General features: G+C 40.5%; 2 protein-coding genes across 2 annotated transcripts; both read left to right on the forward strand.

Annotated features, from left to right (window-relative positions):
• Positions 1-1,875: 1,875 nt before the first annotated feature.
• Positions 1,876-15,600, forward strand: usp3 (ubiquitin specific peptidase 3). The gene is made up of 15 exons (XM_082541377.1): positions 1,876-2,373; positions 2,636-2,696; positions 3,194-3,331; positions 3,539-3,622; positions 5,315-5,396; positions 5,660-5,739; positions 8,688-8,801; positions 9,038-9,151; positions 9,360-9,509; positions 9,719-9,825; positions 10,078-10,158; positions 10,277-10,395; positions 10,521-10,634; positions 13,776-13,843; positions 14,422-15,600. Exons 1-15 carry the CDS (start codon positions 2,283-2,285, stop codon positions 14,888-14,890), a joined length of 1,872 nt encoding a protein of 623 aa, XP_082397503.1. The 5' UTR covers positions 1,876-2,282; the 3' UTR covers positions 14,891-15,600.
• Positions 15,601-17,065: 1,465 nt separating this feature from the next.
• fbxl22 (F-box and leucine-rich repeat protein 22) lies at positions 17,066-22,421 on the forward strand. Its single transcript, XM_082539077.1, has 2 exons — positions 17,066-17,679; positions 20,639-22,421. The coding sequence occupies exons 1-2, from the start codon at positions 17,108-17,110 to the stop codon at positions 20,985-20,987; spliced, it is 921 nt and encodes a 306-aa protein (XP_082395203.1). The 5' UTR covers positions 17,066-17,107; the 3' UTR covers positions 20,988-22,421.
• The last annotated feature ends 290 nt before the right edge of the window (positions 22,422-22,711 follow it).

Here is a 22,711-nt window from a genome sequence, read left to right on the forward strand (position 1 = left end):
TTCTTAAAGCAAACCTCTAATAAGAGAATCACATGCATGGTCAAGATGTCCTGCTGAAGTTCAAACCAAGTGTCAGAAGGGGAAACAATGTGATTTAAGCAACTTTGAATGTGGCATGGTTGTTGGTGCAAGACAGACTGCTCTGAGTATTTCAGAAACTACGGATCTACTGGAATTTTCCCACAGACCATCTCTAGGGTTTACAGAGGATGGCCTGAAAAAGAAAATTTATACAGTGGCAGTTCTCAGAGTGAAAATGCCTTGCTGATGTCAGAGGAAAATGGTCAGGCTGCTTCGAGCAGATAGGAAAGCAACAGTAACTCAGATCTTAGTCGTTACAACTGAGATATCTACAAGCGCATCTCTGAATGTCGAACATTGAAGCAGATGTACTACGGCTGCAGACGACATCAAGTGCCACTGCTGACAGCTAAAGGTGGGAAAGAGAGACTTCATTAAAAAACTGGGACAACAGAAAAGTTGGAAAAATGTTGCTTTGTTTGATGAAACTTCTGCTGTAAAATTTGGAGGGCAGAGTCAGAATTTGGGGTAAACAACCCCAAAGCATGGATCTGTCAATGGACCAGAATCTGTGATGAATGTTCAATCTATGCCAAAAAGGGATTAAGGAAGCACTGAAGCCAAAACGGGGTCCAACCTGGTACTAGAAATGTGTAACTAATAATCTAGAAGTGAGTGCATGATAACTTTTAATAATGGGGTGAATGCGTTGGGACCTTTAAAGGTGAAGAAAGATGAACCCTGCATTACTGCTTATTACTTGACACCTTCTGCAAAGGGGACCAGTGTCAAGATCTAGTTTTTCTTTGTTATTTCACTTTATAATGTATTCATGTGGAGCATAGTCCTAAATATGCTAAATAAATTTTAGCTATGTGTAGATTATATTAGAAACTATTCTCCAATATTCAAAAGGCACATGTTGCAGTTTCAGCTAATGTGGTCAGTGGATTAAGGCCCTAGTTACTGACTACTTTCTACATTTAAAGACACTGTGTAATAGGTTCATCTGTTAGTTGTTAATGGTAAAAGTTCACTTTTTTCATAGGTTACTTAATCAGTGATATGTAATTTTAACAGACCATGAAGCTTTACAGGTAGAAGTAGCATCTGTCCACGTTTACTCGGTTATTAAATGGTAACAAAATCATTAAGTAATTTTTTAGGTATGATTGAATAATAGTAATTTTTCATCAACATCCCAGTTGACCAGAATGATATCCACATAAAAAAAATCTTAAATATTGATAATCTTGTATCGTCGCGTTTTACAAAATTGATGTAAAGTGGTCGTGAGGCCCAAGAAACAAATTATTACATTTCCCTAATAATTTGGCAAACAATCTCTATCCTCAGATTTACTACAACTCAAATCCCAGCGATTAATTGCAGAGTTACGTGGTGACACTGTTAAAGTTTTTAAACGTTAAAGTCCCCTTTGTCACCTACAGGACAGCACACGATGCCGAAACACGAAAATAGACGTCATCATAAGCTCGCATGCGTGTTGGCGACCGAGGTTTAAACAAGGGAAACTTACTAATGACCTGCGACGAAAAACATAACAAAACAAAACGTTATAGAGGACGTGGCAAAAATTGATGTTAATATTTGTGTAACTACTAAGAACATAACCTTTACTAGTGTTATAAGCTATTTATGCGTTTACATGCAATTTCAAAATGAAAATAGCTGCTGTTTTGTTAAAAACTGGAGCAGCAAAATATCAGTAAACATGACAGAAAGAGCTGCTGTCCCAGAGTAAGGTCGATTTACAACGTGGCTTTGGCCAGCTTTAAGCAGCAGTTAAAAGGGGGGACGAAAACGGAAGTGGTGGGAAAAATTCTCTGGTTAAGTTTTTAATCTTTGTCTGTGTGTGTGTGTGAGCCGGCAGACAGTACGTCACTTCCTCAAGTTATTTCCATTTGTTTGTGGAAAGCGCCAGCAGTTATCTGGTACCTCTTAACACCAAGGATAAGGTTACGATTTCATCTTACAGTATGTGCGGGTGGAAGCAGCGGCTCTTTTTATTTATGTAAACAGTTTTAATGTGAAATTATGGAAGCTATACAATAGCTGCATAACGCGTCGGCGTAAGCAAAAGCAGGAAAACGTGCGTTCGCCACCAGAAGTAGTAGATCTGCTAACGTTAGCTAGCTAGTTTTAGGTTAATTGGCTAACTATTGTTAGCTTCCCGGGTCCCGGTACCGTTGGTGTGTTAGTGCTGGTTATAAAGTCGGTTCACTCACAATCGTGAGCTGATGGAGTGCCCTCATCTGAGCTCAAACATAAGCGGTGCCTTTGATTCTTCCAGGTTCCCTAACGGTACTCCGTCCTCCTGGTGTTGCAACGGTAAGAGGAGCGTTTTTCTGTCTTTCATTTTACTTCAGTAAAATTAATTTCGTTGTACATAAGCGTAGCTCGGTGCGCAGTATTTTTGGATGCCAACTTGTGAGCAGACTGCCATATTTCTGTCTGCTAGGTAAGCACTAGCCACGAGTCAACAGCAGATATCGCAAGGGCAAATCACAATTCGCCATATCTTTATGGCTGTTGAGAGAATTATTCATTTACATATGCGAGTTCATTAAACGGAGTCATCTTTTATGTTCAGTTTGCAGGTCTAATAAAAGTCCATGGATTTGCCTTACCTGTCTGATGGTTCATTGTGGACGGTGAGTTTTGGTTTTGTTTTGTCCGCTAAACCGCCCTCTTAGTAATTTTATTAAGGAAGCTATTGACTTTGGGACAAACAACTACAATCATTCAGTCACTTAAGGACACACTAAATAAAGCGGTGTAGACTGCAGCCGGTGGTCACTGAGATGACTGTGAAAAACCCTCAGTTGTGATTTTAATATGATCGATCCTACTGGCCCTAGCCTGTGCTTATTCTGTTTAATAAAACGTAAAAAAATATTCTGCCAAACCTTTTTTTTTTTAAACAAAAAATGTGTTTCCAGAATTCAATTCACATTTGTAAGCTTTATAACACAACAGACACTTGTTAAACTTCTGGGACGGGAAAAAACACTTCTGATTTTAAAACATTCCCCTTGTGTAATTGCGTAAAACCTTTTAACTAAAAATAAATACATTTTTGAGCATAACTATTGAGTCATTTCAAGGAAATTCCAGATGTGTGTTTATAAAGCTGTCTCTTTCCTCATAGATATGTCAATGGGCATGCAAAGAAACACTTTGAAGAGAATCAAGTCCTTTGTGTTAGTCAAAGGAAGGGTGAGAAACATGAAAAAGAGAAAATCCATCATTCTGTTTGCATGGACTGCAGCAGCTACAGTGTGTTTTGGTAAGTGTTCTCTCTGACTACAGTCTGACTCATCTCTTACCAGTCAGAGGATTGTGTTGTCATTTAAAAAAATAAAATGATCCAACTTTATTAAAATCTGTATCGATTGTAATAATTTCTTCCACATTTCTATGCTACCGGAGAAAGATGTAACAATATTAGTATATTTGTAATAATAATATTTTGTTGTTAATGTGTATTTAATAGTTACAGATGTGATGAATTTGTTGTGAACGACACCAAACTTGGGCAAGTGCAGAAGTTGCGGGAACATCTTCAGAGTTTAGAAAAGTAAGTATTAAACAATATGTTCCTCATTTTACTGTCATGGTTGCCTTTTACTGTTTAAAAAGGACAACTTTTTTTGATATCTCAAGAGTAGGGCTGCAATGATTCATCGAGTAGTTCGATTATAAAAAATTGTCAATGCAAATTCTTTGCTTCAATGGTTCATTTAACACACACACACACCATTGTGTTAAATGATATAAATACGAGTTTTTCACCTGCATTTGTCACGAAAAACAGAAATTCAAACATATTAAGGACCAGCATGTGAATAAAAAGTTTGACAACATTAAGCCCACACAGCTCCCAGTTTTGAACAAAAACACAACAGCAGCAGTGATGATGATGCCGACATAATTAAACGCGTAGCTGGAGTTTGTATACAGAGGTGGAGCCACGCTGAGCTCTGACTGAGTGAAAGAAAACACAGGAACAGTGATCATATGAACAGTGATCACCAATAAAATCCTTACTGGGAAACAGCTAGCAGGAGGTCGTCATCAAAGCACCTGATCAACAAACTCAGACAAACTTTGTAGCTGCTCCATCCACCGCCATTTGTTTTACACCGCGCAAAAATCTGCAGTAAACCTCCAGAAGTTGTATTAAAATCTGCAGACGAACTGTTAACTTAGTCTAACACCATGTTTAAATTATACAGCTTACTGAAGGCTGTTTTTACATTGAAGTGGAACCTGCAGCAAACAGGGATGAGTCTAAAGGGGGGATGGAGTGTAGTAAACTATAATAATTTCAAGGCTTTTGTAACACTGTTCAGATTGAAATTGAAGTAATATAAAATATTGTATTAATTAAATAGCTTTTTTTAAACAATACATGGGCCAGTACATTCTGAGTCATTGTCTTGGTGGTTGTTAAGCTGGACACTGAATTATTATCAGTATTAATTAATGTCTACAAGACGTCTGTTTTGACAACACTAAAACATCAACATAGGAAGAGCCTTCCAAGAATACAGTAAAGGTAAGTTTTTATGCCTTAGTTTAGTTTTAGAATCAGAATACTTTATTGATCTCTGGGGGAAATTATTTTGGTTACAGTGCTCCAGTATAAACGGTAACAAAGACAATACACTAAGTAAGAAATAGACACAATATATACATGACTTGTATGCATATAAGTCACTATTGATAAATAGCTGAATAAGAGGAGAGCATGTGCAAAAAGGGTGTAGCTATTGCAGTATACAGTGTGTTAAGTGGATGAGTTGTACAGGGAGATGGCCACAGGCAGGAATGATTTCCTGTGTCATTCAGTGGTGCTTTTTGGTACTCTGGTGCTCCTGTGACTGACCAGCATGTCATGCAGTGGGTGGGAGGTATTATCCAACATTGTCTTTATTTTGGACAAGTTTGCATATACATCTTGTTTTATTCAAGTTTGACCTTTGACTCTACTTGAGATTATTTCTATTGTTCTGCATTAAACAAAATGTTTAGTTAAAAATGTAATTCAGTATGGCATGTTTGAACAATCAGAGAGTTTAGTTTGTTTTTTCATTAGAAATTTTGTAAAACAGTTCAACTTAAAAATATTTCAGTATCGATAGATTACTTGATTACTAAAATAATTGATACCTGCAGCCCTACTCTAAGAGTATGCTAGGCAAGTTAAGACATGCACCAAAGTAATCTGCTTTATCCAGGTGACGCAAGTAATCTTTTCTGCTTACAGTTCAGCACTAATGGGTGAGCGACAGAGGAAAAGGAAACTTCAGGACAGCCCAGCAGGAGATGGCAAGCTGTTAAAAGACAGTGTAAGTAATAGTTCAAGGCAAATGTTTGCTGCCTTGAAAAAAGAAGTAAAGATAGCAGCTACTTTAGAATCACACTCCCAGCACAAAAGACTGCACCACTCTTAAAACTTTTGCAAGACTATTTTTTACACTGTGGTGCAGGGCTTCAATTAAATGAGTCACAGCGTCTTTATAGAGCTGTACGCCAACTGACTTTAAATGTTAGCTTACAGCAGAATTTTTCCATATGGCTTTAAACATGCACATATACTCGTCTCTCTCAGGATGGCGTGGCTCTATGTGCTACAGGCCTGCGCAACCTTGGAAACACATGCTTCATGAATGCCATTCTGCAGTCCCTCAGGTAAGTGCACTGAGGACGAGGTATGTGGGTGATGAACCGAGTCTGTGGCACAATTCAGTGGCTCTGCCCCTGTAGAGCCAGGGCCCCACGAGCAGTCATCCTTTATTAATATAGTCTGGGGCACAGTTAGGGGGATTACAGAGGCTGCTTGGAAACAAGACACAGTCAAAGGCCAGGTTTCCCTGATAATACACATTTAGTCACAATGCTAAAGGATTAGAGCAGTGGGGTTCCACATTTACAGACAACGAAGCTAGTATTCTTGCAAAATATCTTTTTTCTTTTTTTCATTTTCAATATATTGATTAGTAATTTGAACATCTAAAAAATGTCACGAATAAGCAAATTTGTTGCTTTGAATTTTATTTTGTCAGGTTGTCATCACCTGGCAACTTCTGCTGCCTCTTTAAAGTCAGTGAATAAATAATTAGATGTATTAAGACAGTTTCAGCTGTAGTTTTTTTCATTCATGGTTGCCAACAAACATGAAAACAAAGGTTAAAACCTTGTGTGGACCACAGCATGTTTTTTTCAGGTTTTCCACACTTACTCTTGCTTTAAAAGTCCAAAGGTTGGATGTATGTTAGGTTCCAGCATCATCCCTTCAAATATGAAGTTAACTTTGTTTGAAAGCATGTACATATATTATATGTAACTTTGAGCCACACCTCTTAATCAGTGAATTCAGACCCTTTAACATAGCTGTACAGTGGGGCAAAAAAGTATTTAGTCAGCCACCGATTGTGCAAGTTCCCCCACCTAAAATGATGACAGAGGTCAGTAATTTGCACCAGAGGTACACTTCAACTGTGAGAGACAGAATGTGAAAAAAAAATCCATGAATCCACATGGTAGGATTTGTAAAGGATTTATTCGTAAATCAGGGTGGAAAATAAGTATTTGGTCAATAACAAAAATACAACTCAATACTTTGTAACATAACCTTTGTTGGCAATAACAGAGGTCAAACGTTTACTATAGGTCTTTACCAGGTTTGCACACACAGTAGCTGGTATTTTGGCCCATTCCTCCATGCAGATCTTCTCGAGAGCAGTGATGTTTTGGGGCTGTCGCCGAGCAACACGGACTTTCAACTCCCGCCACAGATTTTCTATGGGGTTGAGGTCTGGAGACTGGCTAGGCCACTCCAGGACTTTCAAATGCTTCTTACAGAGCCACTCCTTTGTTGCCCGGGCGGTGTGTTTTGGATCATTGTCATGTTGGAAGACCCAGCCTCGTTTCATCTTCAAAGTTCTCACTGATGGAAGGAGGTTTTGACTCAAAATCTCACGATACATGGCCCCATTCATTCTGTCCTTGACACGGATCAGTCGTCCTGTCCCCTTGGCAGAAAAACAGCCCCATAGCATGATGTTTCCACCCCCATGCTTCACAGTAGGTATGGTGTTCTTGGGATGCAACTCAGTATTCTTCTTCCTCCAAACACGACGAGTTGAGTTTATACCAAAAAGTTCTACTTTGGTTTCATCTGACCACATGACATTCTCCCAATCCTCTGCTGTATCATCCATGTGCTCTCTGGCAAACTTCAGACGGGCCTGGACATGCACTGGCTTCAGCAGCGGAACACGTCTGGCACTGCGGGATTTGATTCCCTGCCGTTGTAGTGTGTTACTGATGGTGACCTTTGTTACTTTGGTCCCAGCTCTCTGCAGGTCATTCACCAGGTCCCCCCGTGTGATTCTGGGATCTTTGCTCACCGTTCTCATGATCATTTTGACCCCACGGGATGAGATCTTGCGTGGAGCCCCAGATCGAGGGAGATTATCAGTGGTCTTGTATGTCTTCCATTTTCTGATGATTGCTCCCACAGTTGATTTTTTCACACCAAGCTGCTTGCCTATTGTAGATTCCCTCTTCCCAGTCTGGTGCAGGTCTACAATACTTTTCCTGGTGTCCTTCGAAAGCTCTTTGGTCTTGGCCATGGCGGAGTTTGGAGTCTGACTGTTTGAGGCTGTGGACAGGTGTCTTTTATACAGATGATGAGTTCAAACAGGTGCCATTCATACAGGTAACGAGTGGGGGACAGAAAAGCTTCTTACAGAAGACGTTACAGGTCTGTGAGAGCCAGAGATTTTCCTTGTTTGAGGTGACCAAATACTTATTTTCCACCCTGATTTACGAATAAATCCTTTACAAATCCTACCATGTGAATTCATGGATTTTTTTTTTTTCACATTCTGTCTCTCACAGTTGAAGTGTACCTCTGGTGCAAATTACTGACCTCTGTCATCATTTTAAGTGGGGGAACTTGCACAATCGGTGGCTGACTAAATACTTTTTTGCCCCACTGTATAAAATCAAGCACCTATCCATGCACTCTTCCTTTACCAACATTTGTGAAAAATGTATCCAACTGTGTGGGAACCTTTAGAGAAGGGAGCTCGACTGTCTCGCAGAGCCCGACCTCAACCCTATTGAATAACTTTGGGATGAATTAGAGTTTAGATTGCAAGCCAGGCCCTCTTGTTAAACATTAGTGTCTAACCTCACAAAGGCTCTTCTGGATGAACGGGCAAAATTGTCAAAAGCCTGTTATACTGTATCTGCAAATAGATACAGAAGCTCCTGCAGATGTTGTCACCCAGTACGTTTGTGCATATAGTGTATTTGGAACTTGGATCCTCGATCCCTATAGTGAGGTGATCTGGTAGGTGTGTTATACTGGGGTATTTTTACTAGAAGCATTTCCATATTTTCAGGATAACACTGCTTCAGTTCATGGGGCATACTGGGACATTGCTATTTCAACTAAAGGTTTAGAGACTTTTAGAATGCGAAGGTGCTTTGAACCTGTTCTCCCAGCGTTTAATCGTCCAGCATTTTATTTTGACACTCTCCTGCTCTTTCCTTTAATTCGTGACCTGTCGGCTGTCTGCTGATGTTACGTTTGAGACGACTGATGGCAAAATTTGTTTCTTTGACAGCAACATCGAGCAGTTCAGCTGCTATTTCAAGGAGTTGCCTGCTGTGGCTCTACGCAGTGGTAAGACGGCAGGAAGAAGGATGTACCACACCCGCAGCCAAGGGGACAACAGTGTGTAAGGTCCTCTTCTGAAGGAGGGACGATTTATGGGCAATAATTAACGTTAATTTCAGCAAGTAAAATTGGCAACATTGTTAGTTGTGAGTGGTTCTGTAAGGCATCCAGTTCTAATGTTATTGCTGAAAAGGAAAAGATGGGTAGGCAAATGAAGAAGAAAAAATCAGGTATAATTTAAAAATCCAGAAAATTATTTCGGTTAAGTCTAAAATAAAGTTTCTTTATGTTGAACAGATCTTTGGTGGAGGAATTCAGGAAAACTCTCTGTTCCCTATGGCAAGGGAACCAGACCGCCTTCAGTCCAGACTCCTTGTTTTATGCCATATGGAAAATCATGCCAAGTTTCAGGTACACCCACATTGTAAAAACTGTTTTCTATAAGTTAAGCTGCTAATGCAGAGCAGGAAACTGTTTCCGTTTCACTTCTGTTGTTGTTCCGAAGTGTTATCGTTTTTAGTCACACTACTAACAAAGGTGCATTGTGTTTCAAAAAACTGCAATAAACCATTGTGAGTCATTGCATGAATGCAATTTAAAGCTGTGTTTGTGTGTGCAGAGGTTATCAGCAGCAGGATGCCCATGAATTCATGCGTTACTTACTGGACCACCTCCACAGGGAGCTACAGTACAGCCGTAACGGGGCGTCTCATCCAGTCTCACCTCAGGATGGAGTCAGACTCTCTAGTACAGATGGCAAATGCTGCACGTGAGTCCTTCTAACCATACACTGATTTTGCTTTTGTTGTCTCAGCGGGATCCTGAATTTTTTTGCATATAGTTAATATTTCCTACTTTTTTCCAGTTAACACAGACTAGTTGTAACAATATACTATCGGCATGACCATATTTAGCAGTAAGTCACTATAACTTGAATGTAAAAGCTACTGCATGTTTTGTTTTTTTTATTCTTTACAGAAATGGGACCGCCAGTGTTGTGACATCCATTTTTGGTGGTATACTTCAGAATGAAGTCAACTGCCTAATTTGTGGGACAGAATCTCGAAAGTTTGATCCATTTCTTGGTAAGACATAAACGAAACCACACACTGAGCGGCTTTTGTTGTCCCATACAGCAAAGTTCATGTGTCAGTGTTTGGCAAGATAACACAAAAATAAATTTGGGTTTCTGTAGCAAATCTTTTTATTGTTGCTCTACATCATAAAGCAAATAAATGAATGAAAAGCCATTTATTATAGAGTTATAGAGTTAAACTTGATATAGCCTGATGGTGCGTGACACGTCATGTTTTTCCCCTTGTGTGTTTTTTACTCAGATCTGTCTTTGGACATTCCCAGTCAGTTCAGACAAAAGAGAAATAAGGACCAAGAGCCAGTGCCAACATGCACTCTACGTGGTAAGTTTCTTGTAGTCAAAAATGATCTTTTATAGGCCTAGTTTCAAAGTTTGTGACACTAAAATTCTTCAGAGCTTTTCAATTTTTTTGTGTGTATTTGTTTTTGTTTTTCTTTAAGACTGCTTACATAGCTTCACCGACCTGGAAGAACTCGATGACACAGAGCTGTATTACTGCCATAAGTGTAAAAAGAGACAGAAATCAACCAAGAAGTTTTGGATCCAGAAGCTGCCAAAGGTTTTTTTATATATATATATATATATATATTTTAATATACACTTCACTGTATCTACTATTAAACTATAAAAACATATGTTTGCTTTTACTTCTTAAATAAATTGCACTTTTGTTTCTACTCATAGGTTTTGTGCCTGCACCTAAAACGGTTCCACTGGACTGCCTTTTTGAGAAACAAGGTGGATACCTATGTAGAATTTCCACTGAAAGGTCTGGACATGAGAGGCTACTTACTTGAGGTGAGCCCAACACTCACAGCCTTTTTATTTTCTTTGTTTTTCCACAACAGCTACATTTAAGAGTCAGATCAAATGCTGATCTGCAGTTTAATCAGGAGACCGTAAGATATGCTTTTAATGGCAGATAATACAAAGGCCAGAGTAGGTTGGTGAGAAAACACACCAGCTAAAATTCATAAAAACTGCAGTAAATGTTTGCAGAAATTTGCTACAATTTTGCTGGCTCCTAAAAACTCACAGTGCTGTATCAGTAAACACTTGTACAGCCAGTGATGATCATCTTTTTCCATTTTTCTGCTCTTACGACAGAAAAACAAGTTCACAGAAATTACCATTGTGGAAATTGTTGGTATCCAAGTCAGTGTGGTAGGAAAGATCACAACAGGAACGTAGTTTACTTATGCTAGTTTGAATTTTTTGTAATGAAGCATTATAGTTTTGTTACTTAAAAAAAAATACATTTGAAAAAAGTAACACACATTTATCTAAATAAGAATTTATATCAACACAATGGTAAAAACACATTGTGGTTGTTGGCAGTGACACTGATTGTGATTGGTTGATGAGGCTGGTGTCCTAAAATGTACACGAGTGCTCTGATTGATAATAAAGTATTAAAGAAATATGCTAAATTATTAACAGTAGTGCACAGACCTGGGTTGTTAAACTACCATCTGTAGCAAATGCATTTTTCATTATTGGATCAGTGGTTACCACCTGCATTTGTGACTTTCTGATAGATCTCCAGCTGGTTACGTAGGAGGTCCGTGCTTGTGTTCACAACTTTGCAAGATGCTGTGATGGCTGATTCACACCTATGTCTGATTCGGGGACATGGAGTGTCTATTTCATTTCATTTCAGAGTGCAAACAGTTTTATACTGGGCATAAACTGCTTTTGATTAGGTCTTTATGTAAGGTCTGGAATTCAGAGTACTTGTGACAAGTATTAATCTTGTTTGTCTGAATGCTCCAGAGCTTCAGGGGGTGCTATTCTACAGCAAATCGCTTTTCTGACCGCTGTGCAATAAGTATGTCAGTTTTTTGTTATAATACGAGAGCTTCTCCTAACATACAACCACAATTCCTAAGTAGTTGGGACACTGTAAAATGCCAATGTCTCATAAATCCATATTTGATTCATAATTGAACATAGAAAACACATCCAGTGTTTAAACTGAGAAAATGTACCTTTTTAAGCAATATATAAGCGAATTTTATATATTTTATATACAGCAACACATCTCAAAGGAGCAGAGACAGGGTTACATATAAAGTTTAGCATTTTTTTGCTGAAATATGCAAGGCCAACCTTGAAAAAGATGTCATATGGATGCTCTAAAACCCATATGTGCCTTTCAGTGTTGATGGTGTCTTTCCAAGGCCTATTTCAAGTTCCAGTCACTCGTGCACTCCCATACTGTCAAAAAGGATTTCAAATTTCGATTTGTCTGATTTGTCTGTCTTTTAAATGAGCTTTGGCTGAGAGAAAACTGCAAGGTTTCTTGATCAAAGTCACATATGGCTGCTTCTCTGTATGATGGAGTTTTCCATGACAGAATCATGTCTGTTTTTAATGCATTGCTGACTGAGTGAAGATCACCACATCCAATATGGATTTTAAGCTTTGTCCCTTTGTCTCCAAATTCTGTGAATCCTTTCATTATTATGTACTGCAGATAAAGAGTTGTTACACATTTTTTTAGATGCCATTTTTTGTGGATTGGTGAACCTCTGTCTACTTCTGAGAAATTCTGTCACTCTAAGATGCTCTTTTTTGCCCAATCATCTGTTGCCAATTAACTGGATAAGTTGCTAATTGCTTCTCCGGCTGTTCTTTTAATGGGGCATTCGTGAATAAGCCAGAATTCAGGATTTTTGAGTTCCCATATGGAATTTGATGTGGAATGCCCACTCAGCTTTTATTTCTCATTAGGAAAGTCGGTAGAGCCCACCAACCCTGAGTTAGCGATCCAAGATGGAGTTGAACGTAAACAGTAGTAAAACTTTTTTTTTTCTTTTTTGTTTTTACATTATTTTGGAATTGGGTTTGTACTTTAAAATTATTAGCAAACATAAATCTTTAATGTTTGTGTGACTTTTTTTTTTCAGTCCAAGAGCTCAGTTGCAGATCTGCTCCTTTTGCTCTGTCAACAGATAAAAATAGTCTTGTACATTGTTCTTCACACAGAAGGTCAAACAACACATGTACACAAATACAAGCAATGAGTGAGAGCCTGGGATGTTGGCAGCTAATTTGCTAAATAACAGGAAAAACTGGTCTAGTCAAAACGACAGAAAAATCCTCGGAAAACATTAAAAAGTGAACAGAATTTAAACCATTGCAAACACGCACTGAGTGAGATTGTTTTGGCTCTGTGAGTTCAGCAGTGCTAGCAGCAGTGACCTTCTTTTCTGGGAGCTTCCACATGAAGAATGTGGTCACACCTGGCCTCGGCTGCTTGGCTCTAATCCAGTTTATTCCGGCGAAGCTGATATACAACTGCTTTGTTTTATTTTTTGTTTGTTTGTTTTTTAAAACATCAAAATACTGCAAAACAGCCTTGTTACCATGGTTGTTACTTGCTTTAATCTGTTCAACTGCCATCGAAAGTGTGGTGAACTGGAAGTGGTCAGTGTCCCTGTATCCCAGCTCAACCAGTAACTGCTATTGTACATGAATAAAATAAGAAAAACAGGCTTAACTGACTCGTAATTCTGGTACTGACTAGATCAGGGGTGGGCAATCTCAGTCCACGAGGGCCGGTGTCCCTGCAGGTTTTAGATGTGTCCTCGAACCAACACAGCTGATTTAAATGGCTAAATTAGCTCCTCAACATGTCCTGAAGTTCTCCAGAGGCCTGGTAACGAACTAATCATGTGATTCAGGTGTGTTGACCCAAGGTGAGATCTAAAACCTGCAGGGACGCCAGCCCTCATGGACTGAGATTGCCCACCCCTGGACTAGATAGTGCAGCAGCGTTTAAACACGTAGTCCATTAATCGCGTACATCTCTACTCATAACTGAAGGAGTGTAAACTGTTTTGATTATTATCTGTCTGCCAGTTTGTGGCTTGTATCCACTTCCAGGTGTTAAGGGCATTTCCACAGCATTTTCCTTTTGCTCTGTTGTTTTTGCAGCCAGAGAAGTCATTACCAGGGAGCTGCCTGTATGACCTTGTTGCTGTCGTGGTGCATCATGGATCTGGGTGAGTAGTTTAACATTGTTGAGTCTGGCTTTCCTGATTTGTTAGATGGCGTAAAATGCGGTAATTACACAGCTTTCTTAGTCAAGAAGCATCCATGTTTAGAGGTCATGAATCAAAGCTATAATTAATAACTGATTTAACTTGATGACTAATTATTTCCTCTGGATAAAAGGGCCAGCTTGATCCATATTTTGTTTTTTTTGTTTTTTTTGTACAAGTGTATTTTTTGTGTTGTAGAAGAATAAGGAACTGAATCCTAACATGCATTCAAGACTGGGCTATGGATCTGTGCATTATTATCTGCCAGCTTTGAGTTACTGTATAGCCGGATCACATCCGCTTTGTGAAAGCTGCAGTTTAAAAATTTATGTAGCCGCTAAAAGGCATTAGGCTGCAAGTCCTTGAAAACACATTTAGATTCAAACAGAATCAAAGTGCTTTTGTCTTTGGCCTCTAGGTGGCAGTGTTGCACTGCTGATATATTGTCGAGCTGAATTCTCCCCTCTTGCTTCAGCAACAATAGATGAACTCTTGCATGAAAGCAGGCAGCAGAATATGACGTGTGTTTGTGTTCACAGGGTTGGGTCGGGGCATTATACAGCGTACGGCAGCCATGAGGGTCACTGGTACCACTTCAACGACAGCACAGTGACTCTGACCAATGAGGATACAGTGAGGAAGGCCAAAGCCTACATCCTCTTCTACGTAGAGAGGACTGGTCAGGTGCCCTCTGACACAAGCGCATCAAACAGCACAGCCACGAATAAGCCTGCCGTGGACGCTGCAGCTGTGGACAGTGTTTCTCCAGAAATAGTTTCTCAGGACACAGTCGTAGCCGATACGGTAGCTACAGATCTGGATTTTGCGGACGCAGCATCGTCACACGAGGACGTCGCGGGCGAGAAAGAGGAGGTAGATGTGAACAAAGACATGGCTACACTGGCTGAGGGTGACACAGTATCAGTGAAAGCTGCAGCAGATGCAGATACCTCAGACAAGGCTGCAACAGAAGAATCTCACCAAGCTCTACAAACTGTTGCACAATAAATAATTCTTTGAGATTTCACTGCCTCAGACCAGCTCGTGACTTTTGTTTCGACTTCACCTCAATCACATTTGTCACCGTGCTTGATTATAATTTTCACATAACATTCACATTTTCACTCTTGTGTTATGATTTGTTTGAAAGCGTCATGTTTTAACTTGCTGCTTAATTTGTTTAGTAGACTTTTTGCATGTTTTCTCTCGATGATGTGCCCTCATACCGAGGTAGACTTCTCCATATCCAATAGATTCCAAAGGTGATCGTTTAAAGTTTAACGTATTGAAGCTTTAGCCTTGGAAAACCTCAGTTGGTCCAATGTTTAGCCTAGACTGAAGAGATTCATTGTCAAGAACACTGTGTAATATTTGGCATTTCTATTGTTTTTAAAGTTTCACATGTCATATTTTTCACCTTAAGAGCCCAGTAGTTCTGTTTTCCAGTCATTAGAGGATATTTTAAGATTTAGAATGCAATGCATTTGACTGACTGGTGCTCATTAGGGCTTTAGAAAGTTGTTTTAACTTCTTGACCAGAACCAATGTAAAAAGAAGTGATCATTCTCAAAAAGTTTGCCTGTACTGATGCTGGAGTATCATGTAACATTTTATGTTGATTTGAAATGGCCATACACGGGGACCTGAAGTGAAATTCTCTTCAAATGTGTACCAGGCAACATGAACATGACAGAATACAATGGAGAACATTTTATTAAGATGTTTGTGTTGGGCTGTTTTTATCATCGACGGCAACCGGCCGACCCGCTGCAGTAAAAGGCAAACAAGACGCCACGGTTCACGTTAGGTGGTGGTTGCTGCACTGTCACAAGGAAAGATGGTAAGACCAAAACTAATAAAGTGAAGTTCCAAGTTAAGATTTTGCAGGAGTGAATATTGAAGAAAAACATGTATAGAAATCTGTTCATTAGTCAGGAGTAGGGATATTAACCTAGCGAGCAGCTCTGGAGGAATTAAAGAACTGCATCACTAATGTTTCTACACTAGCCTCTATTTTTAAGCTTATACTGCGAATCTATTTTGTAAACAGGTTCATGTACTTTATGCAAATTAAATATCAAACTATTTATTGACGCGTATGTTAGGAACAGTTTTTTCCATTTGTGTGTGTGTGTACAGTAGACACATGCATACTAAAATATATTTCATGTGTATTTCCAGTATACAACTGTCTCAACACCCTTATTATGCCTTGTAATGATTAACTGGCTTTGATATGACCCAAGTAGGACTTCTAAAATGAGAGCCTTTAAGTTGTCTTCCCCACACAAACACACACACACACACACTCGCAGAGTCACCCTCCCCCCTGCACACGTGCCACCCAGTGAGCCGTCTCACTCTGGCAGGAACAGGCACTCCTGTATGCCGAGGAGCAGCTGCTCTTCATCGCCTGCACACAGGTGGTTGCGGTTTGTTATTCTGTCCCCATCAGTGATACAAGTGCCCCCCTTGTTTTGTTGTTTCAGATTTTTTGATTATATCCCAAATGTGGAAAAAACAACGTTGGAGATCTTGTAAGGGGCGTCGTGACACGGTGACGCAGAGTACAGAATGTGATCCGCCTTCCAGCAGTGGAATTTCCCAGTGTCCTGCTTTTTTATAGAGATCGCCGATAAAGAGTGACGTAGAAAAAGCTGGCAAGGAAGTGTGGAGTGATGACATGGGCTGAATGGTATTTTGCATTTTGCCAACTCTGTACGTCCTCTGCGAGCCAACTGAACAAACACTCTGAGTTGTAGTACTGTCTGTTCCTTGAGGCAAAGTCCTGCGTACGGCTTGTGACTTTCACTCACATGAAGCGTTTTCCACGTTATGTGGCTCTCTGATGGTCTCGATCACAATGCAGGGAATGCAGATCCCTTTAAGTACATTAAATACAGACTTTTTTTTAAACATTGGTACATTTCGCAAAGAATCATTTAATGTAAAAATTTGACACTGATAAATCATCCCATTATTTTTCACTACCTCTGTTTTTAAAAGTATCACAGAATTTTTTCATAATTCTTGAGGTGTTTTAGGTTTGTTTTTTTCCCTCCAACTTGACCCCTAACCGTAGTTGTTGCACGGGTGTTTCTGCACTACCCAGTGAAGGTGTTTCTCTTTTTTTTATGTCTCTTAGTGTGTATCTGAGAACTAGGCCAGGACAGTGTAAACATCTGGCTGAATCCAGCACTTGCTGCCTGTTGAGAGCCATGACAGATGGAAAGGGAGCGTATGGCTCAAACACTTCCATCTTTGACTGCACAGCAGTTGTCTTCCCAAAATAGCCCGTGCTCTACGGCCTTATATGTGCAGGCCTGTGTGGTGTGCCTGAGGGGGCATCATGTATCTAGGCCACACAATACGGGCTGTGGGCTCATTGTTGCTGCTTACCAGCAGGCCTATCACTGCCCCAGGGACGAAGCCTATCTCTATGTCTCAGGACAACACACCATGCATCTCATTCAGCTCAACCGTGAGTGTCTCCTTCACCTTTTCTCCTTCCTGGACAAAGACAGTCGGAGGAGTTTGTCCCTCACCTGTCATCAGCTGCGTGAGGTCTTCCTGGACCCCTGTCTCTGGAATCTACTCCACTTCAGCTCCCCTTGTCAGCTCAGGAAGGACAACTTTGTGCTGGGACCCTCGTTGCGTTACTTAACTATTAGTTGGTACTCCAGCATGGTCCTGCAAGTGTGCAACATTGAGGACTGGTTGAAGAGCTCGTTTCAGAAGAACATCTGCAGTAAACACGAAAGCCTGGTCAGCACGTTCCTGGCCCATGTCTGCTATATGTGAGTGTTTGTGTGTGGCTCTACCCTGCTGTGTTGTGTGATCAGAATGACAGCTGATAAAAGCTGAGAGAGGACACTGTAATATCCTGTAATAATACCTCAAGCACTGACTTTTAAACACCTTAAAAGTAGAGTAGAATTAACATGACATTGGCACAGCTTGTGTTCATCTTGACACTGGCACGAGAACAAATTGCGTCTCTCTTTATGTGTCTTGAGGATGCTCACACAATTTGGGGGAGGGGATGTTGCTTTCAGGGTCATTTACACCCACATCAGGGAACCAAATGGTTTTCATTTAAAGGCACGTCGCTCAGTCTAACTGCCATGTTTAGCTGCAGGCAGCATGGAACATGATCATTAGAAACAGATGGCATATCCACAACTGGCTGTGGAGACAGAAAAATGACACATCTGTGGGACACAAGACTGATTCTATTAACTAACATAACTGTGGTCACATATCAAAATATATTTAATGAATGACGTGACAGTTGGACTTGTTAGGTCGCTGAAAAGTAGCCGTTTTGGCTTTTGGCCTTGTGTGCGTGGCCGGGTCCAGGCAGGAATCGTCCCGGAGAGGCGTAATGAGGTCTCTGGATAATTTCTTCAAGGCAGCTAGTAATAACAGTCGATGTGAGGGAGCTTGGCCACCACAGCTGGCCGGGACAAGAGGAAGGGAAAGGGGGAAAGGGGCAGTCTCAGTGGCGTGTGTACAACCCTGTGAGGACTTCCTGTATTGTGAAATTTGAGATTTGTGATGTGAGAGCTGTGAGATGAGTCAGAGTTTAGAACCACCCACTTCGTCTGAGGCTTGCATCTCTGTGTCCTTAAGGCACACTCTCTGCATACTGATAAACCCTCCCAAATTGTCAGAAGAAAGGAAGCGCACGTGACAAAGTGGGAGGGAACACAGAGGCTGTGGGGGTGATAAAGAGTGACTTGGCTCCAGACCCTCCCAGTCAGCTGCATAGTGGAGATTTATGCAGGCAGGTGGAGCCTACAATTGGCTCTTTGTTGCCGTCAGAGGAATGAACATGTGCTCTGTCTGTGCCTGCCTCTTCCTGGATAAGACTCCACGCAAACTCTGACGCCAACCTCGTGTCTATAGTCTCTTTTTTTATCTACATGGAAAAAACTATAAAACATAGCATGTCTTTGGGCCTCTTTTGCAGTGTACTTTCAGTGTAATACTCTGCAGAGCCAGAAAACTACAGTAAATCAATTTTCTTAAGGTCACAGTATTAGAATTATACAAGATTAATTAACATGCCTGATTTGCAGTATAGTGTGGGCTGCGCAGTGGGTGGCACAAGAAGCTTTGGCATGAGACTGGTTAAACATTTCTGAGTAGTTTTACTCCGATCTTTACTGTGCACCATTTGGATAAACTGATGCTTTCTCTTACATAACGAGAGCATGCGTGACTTTTGCTTATGAAGTGCTTAAGAGATTTATCTGACAGCTGCTTTGGAAAATATTTACTACAAAATCTAGAAAATAGAAGGTTCCAGCAATGTTTTAGGCTTTTTTTGACGCAAACCTTTCCCCTCAAACGACTGAAGGACACGAACAGTAAATGTACACTACGTCTCAGTTCCTTTTAGAGCTCACTGGATAATTTGACCAGACAAATTAACCGTTAGGAAACCAAACGGCTCATTACAGGCATGATTACAGGTTGGTGGTGTGGTGTTCTGCTTGTGCTCAACATAGACCAGTCTGCTCTTGCTGCTGTTTCTTTCAATGGGAACTACATCATGTCTCAAACATAAATTAAAGGCATAAAAAAAAAATTCTGAACATTTTAGGCACACACTGCTAGGTGGAAGCACTTATATTTGCCCTCGCTACTTTGAGAAGATCAAGGTTTTTGCTTTTCTTTCATTTTCATTCAGCTGCTACGTTCCTACAGTTGGCGAATATATGAAATATTATGGGAATGAATTTGAAAACTAGCTTACAGACGGAACAAACAAAGAAACCCATTAAAAAGAAATTATTTTCCACTTAAAAAAACAAGGTGCTATGAGGCGGTGCTTTAATGCGCCAACAACTAAATGCCTGTATGTATGTAAGTGCACATATTCTATGTGTGTGTGCAAGACAGATTCAGATAAGTGGGTATGTACATATTGGAATAGCACACAAAAGAGTCTGCGCACAGTGGAAGTTCCATGAGAGGGCGGATTATGTAATGGGTTTAAAAAAATACTACTCCTCTTATCTCTTGCTTCTATCCACTTCCTATCCTATGTCATTAAAAAAGACAAACGAGTCTCTAAATGGAACTGTTTCTTTTTAGTGCACTGCCCGACTTCCTCAATATTTCATTAATGTCAATAGCGTCCGATCACATGCTCTGCTAAAGTCTCACTCTGAGCCCATGCAACAATGCAGCAGGGCACATGGATCGACTGCATGCTCAGAGGTTACTGGGGCACTGCCCTCAACACTCGCAGGCAGCTGGAATATGTCGGGCTCACATGTGGTGAAGTGGTAAGATTATGTAAGTCTTTATGTAATCTGAATCTGTCAACATGAATGACACTCACTATCCCTTGCCATCCCGGTGCCTGTCTACCAGCTCTGGCCTGCCGCTAGGTTGCAGTGCACTGAATGACAATCCAGCAGTGCATGCATTTCACAGAAACACTTGACATTTTGTTTTCAGAAGCGGTTTTCTCATTAAAATTGTTGTCGGCTCTTTTTTTCTTCACTTACTCACAAAAGCTTTTTAAAGAAAGGAAACACACATGGCCCGGTGGGACTCGGTGTACACAGAAGGTCTAGGTATTTAACAGCTCTGTCATTAAACACATCATGTGTCCATCTCGCAGTATATATATCCCAAGGCATTATGAGTAAAGATGACACAGTACAGGTTTTGTACTCTATGTGTGAAAAGTGAAAACCTGCCTCAGTTAAGCGACATGACTTACGGATGTCTCTACCACAGGTGCCCCAACTTGCTGTCGCTAACCATGTCTGGCTGTGGACACATCACTGACCGGGATGTGATTTCTGTGCTGCAGTGCTGCAGGAAGCTACGCTACCTCCACCTAGAGAACTGCGTCCGCATTACTGACTGCAGCCTGGAGGGCGTGGTGGCTCACGGAGACAATCTGGAGGAGGTGAAGGTGGATTTTTGTAGGAATATCACTCAGGCAGGGCTGCAGCACTGTAAGGAGATGAAGCCAGCCCTTCAACTGACTGCTGAGAGGAGCGCTGACTTGATCCCCGACAGCAAGTCTGAGGAGAGGGTACCAATCAGGAGGACACTGCAGAAGGTCCTGCAGAATTCCTGATGGTAGCGGCTCACACCCACACTAACTGGGACCATAAAAGAGCATTCATGTAACTTACTGTGTAATGACTCTACTGTGATGTTTTGTATGATTTGTATTTAATTTTACTTTGTTATACCTTTTATATGACACACATTAAATATAAATTTCTTTTAAATCTTGAAGAAATAGTTTGACATTTTTGGAAAAACGTGTAGTAAAGATGAAGATGCCACCAGGAGCCGCACAAACTAGAAACGGGAGGGAGCAGATCGATTCTATCAAAAGGTTAAAAAAAGACATTTAGCAACTGCAGAAACACAAACTGTTTTCACACCGCAGCCCTGAACTTTTGTTGATTTTGAGAATGTGACAACACAAATGGATAGACATAGCTGGACTAGACACAAAACAATCTTTGACCTGCCAGCTCGCTTGTACAAAGTCTGTGCAACGTTCGATTGGGTCAGTCTGTGCCCGTGTGAGAGCAGCTGCAGGTATCAGTCCCGTGTATCCATGGCCTTTGCTCTGCTCTCTGCACTCTGCTCTCTCTATCCAGATAGTTCACCTGCCAAACACGCTAAACCAAACACAGTAGTGTCTGAGGCAATCTCAAGCTATGTCCCAAGTTGTTTTCCTGACATTGTCCAGAGTTCCCATGTGCCAAATAATGACAAAATGACAAAATTTGAGTTTGCATAAGGGGTCACGTGACCTGTCTCTTGGCCAGGACTAGTTGACAGGCAACAAATGGAAACTTCAGGAAGTTTCTTCTTCCAGCAAAGTAGCTGCTGTCACACTGAATGACAGATCTTCTTTTGCCTTGTCTTATTTCCAGCACAGGCATAGGAGTGTTATCAATCATCTCTGTGTATCTCCAAATGATTGAATAGTCATTTTCCCTAAATGTCAAACTATTCCTTTAATAGCATTTGATGGTTTGATTACATTTTTTACAACCACTCCAGCATTAAAAAGTAAAATACATAAAAAACCCTCAAACACGTGTGTGGTCGTGATCTCCATCCAGAGAGGAAGGATTCTCCCAAGGAAAAATGCCTTAAGCCTGAGTTGTCATCTTACGTAATAGTGACAAAATTAGGCTGAACAGGCGTGTCTGTAAATACCATGTGACAGATTTATGACAGGTGACTGCGGCAGCAGGGTACTCCTTAATCGCTAGTTTCCGACACCCAGTTTTCCAATTTTTAATTAACTGAAGCAGTTCAAGTCGAGTGAATTTGATATGATACAAAGATAAGATGTAAACCTCCAAAGCTTAAGCAATTAAACATCATCATCCAAAATCATGTGAACTTCACAGAAAACTGGCTTTTTTGGAGATTAGGAACTTGTTAAACATACAGCTTTTGTACTGAAAATTAAGCCTTGAAAGGCGATGCAGGCACCCCAAATTTTCTGATTTCTTGCAAGCCATCAGTCTATACCTAGATGGTTTGGTAACAAACTGTTATTACACTAATTGATGCGTTATTACGATAATACTGTACTGTAGGAAAGCAGAAAATGGTGAGAAAAAGGCAGGCAACAAAAGGAAGACAGACTGGTTAATCGAGAGTTTCATGTTACAGAAAGACTGTGACTCAAAACACAGAAAGAAAAGAACTAGATGGTAAGCTCCAACAGGTGAAAGACCTGAACTTAAACCCTATCAGGCTGGTTTGGGATTAACTGAATGGGCAGAAGAGTGAAAGAAAAACACTTGTGGGAACATCTGCAACGGT

The sequence above is a fragment of the Aulonocara stuartgranti genome, assembly GCF_965226115.1.
Source record: "Aulonocara stuartgranti genome assembly, chromosome: 7".
Lineage (NCBI taxonomy): Eukaryota > Metazoa > Chordata > Actinopteri > Cichliformes > Cichlidae > Aulonocara > Aulonocara stuartgranti.

Excerpts from the sequence above, each read along its gene's own strand:
- usp3 (XM_082541377.1), top strand. The coding sequence starts at position 2,283 with ATGGAGTGCCCTCATCTGAGCTCAAACATAAGCGGTGCCTTTGATTCT. Across the intron at positions 3,623-5,314 it reads CATCTTCAGAGTTTAGAAAA|TTCAGCACTAATGGGTGAGC; the intron begins GTAAGTATTAAA and ends TTCTGCTTACAG. Across the intron at positions 5,397-5,659 it reads GCAAGCTGTTAAAAGACAGT|GATGGCGTGGCTCTATGTGC; the intron begins GTAAGTAATAGT and ends CGTCTCTCTCAG.
- fbxl22 (XM_082539077.1), top strand. The coding sequence starts at position 17,108 with ATGGAAAGGGAGCGTATGGCTCAAACACTTCCATCTTTGACTGCACAG. Across the intron at positions 17,680-20,638 it reads CTGGCCCATGTCTGCTATAT|GTGCCCCAACTTGCTGTCGC; the intron begins GTGAGTGTTTGT and ends TCTCTACCACAG.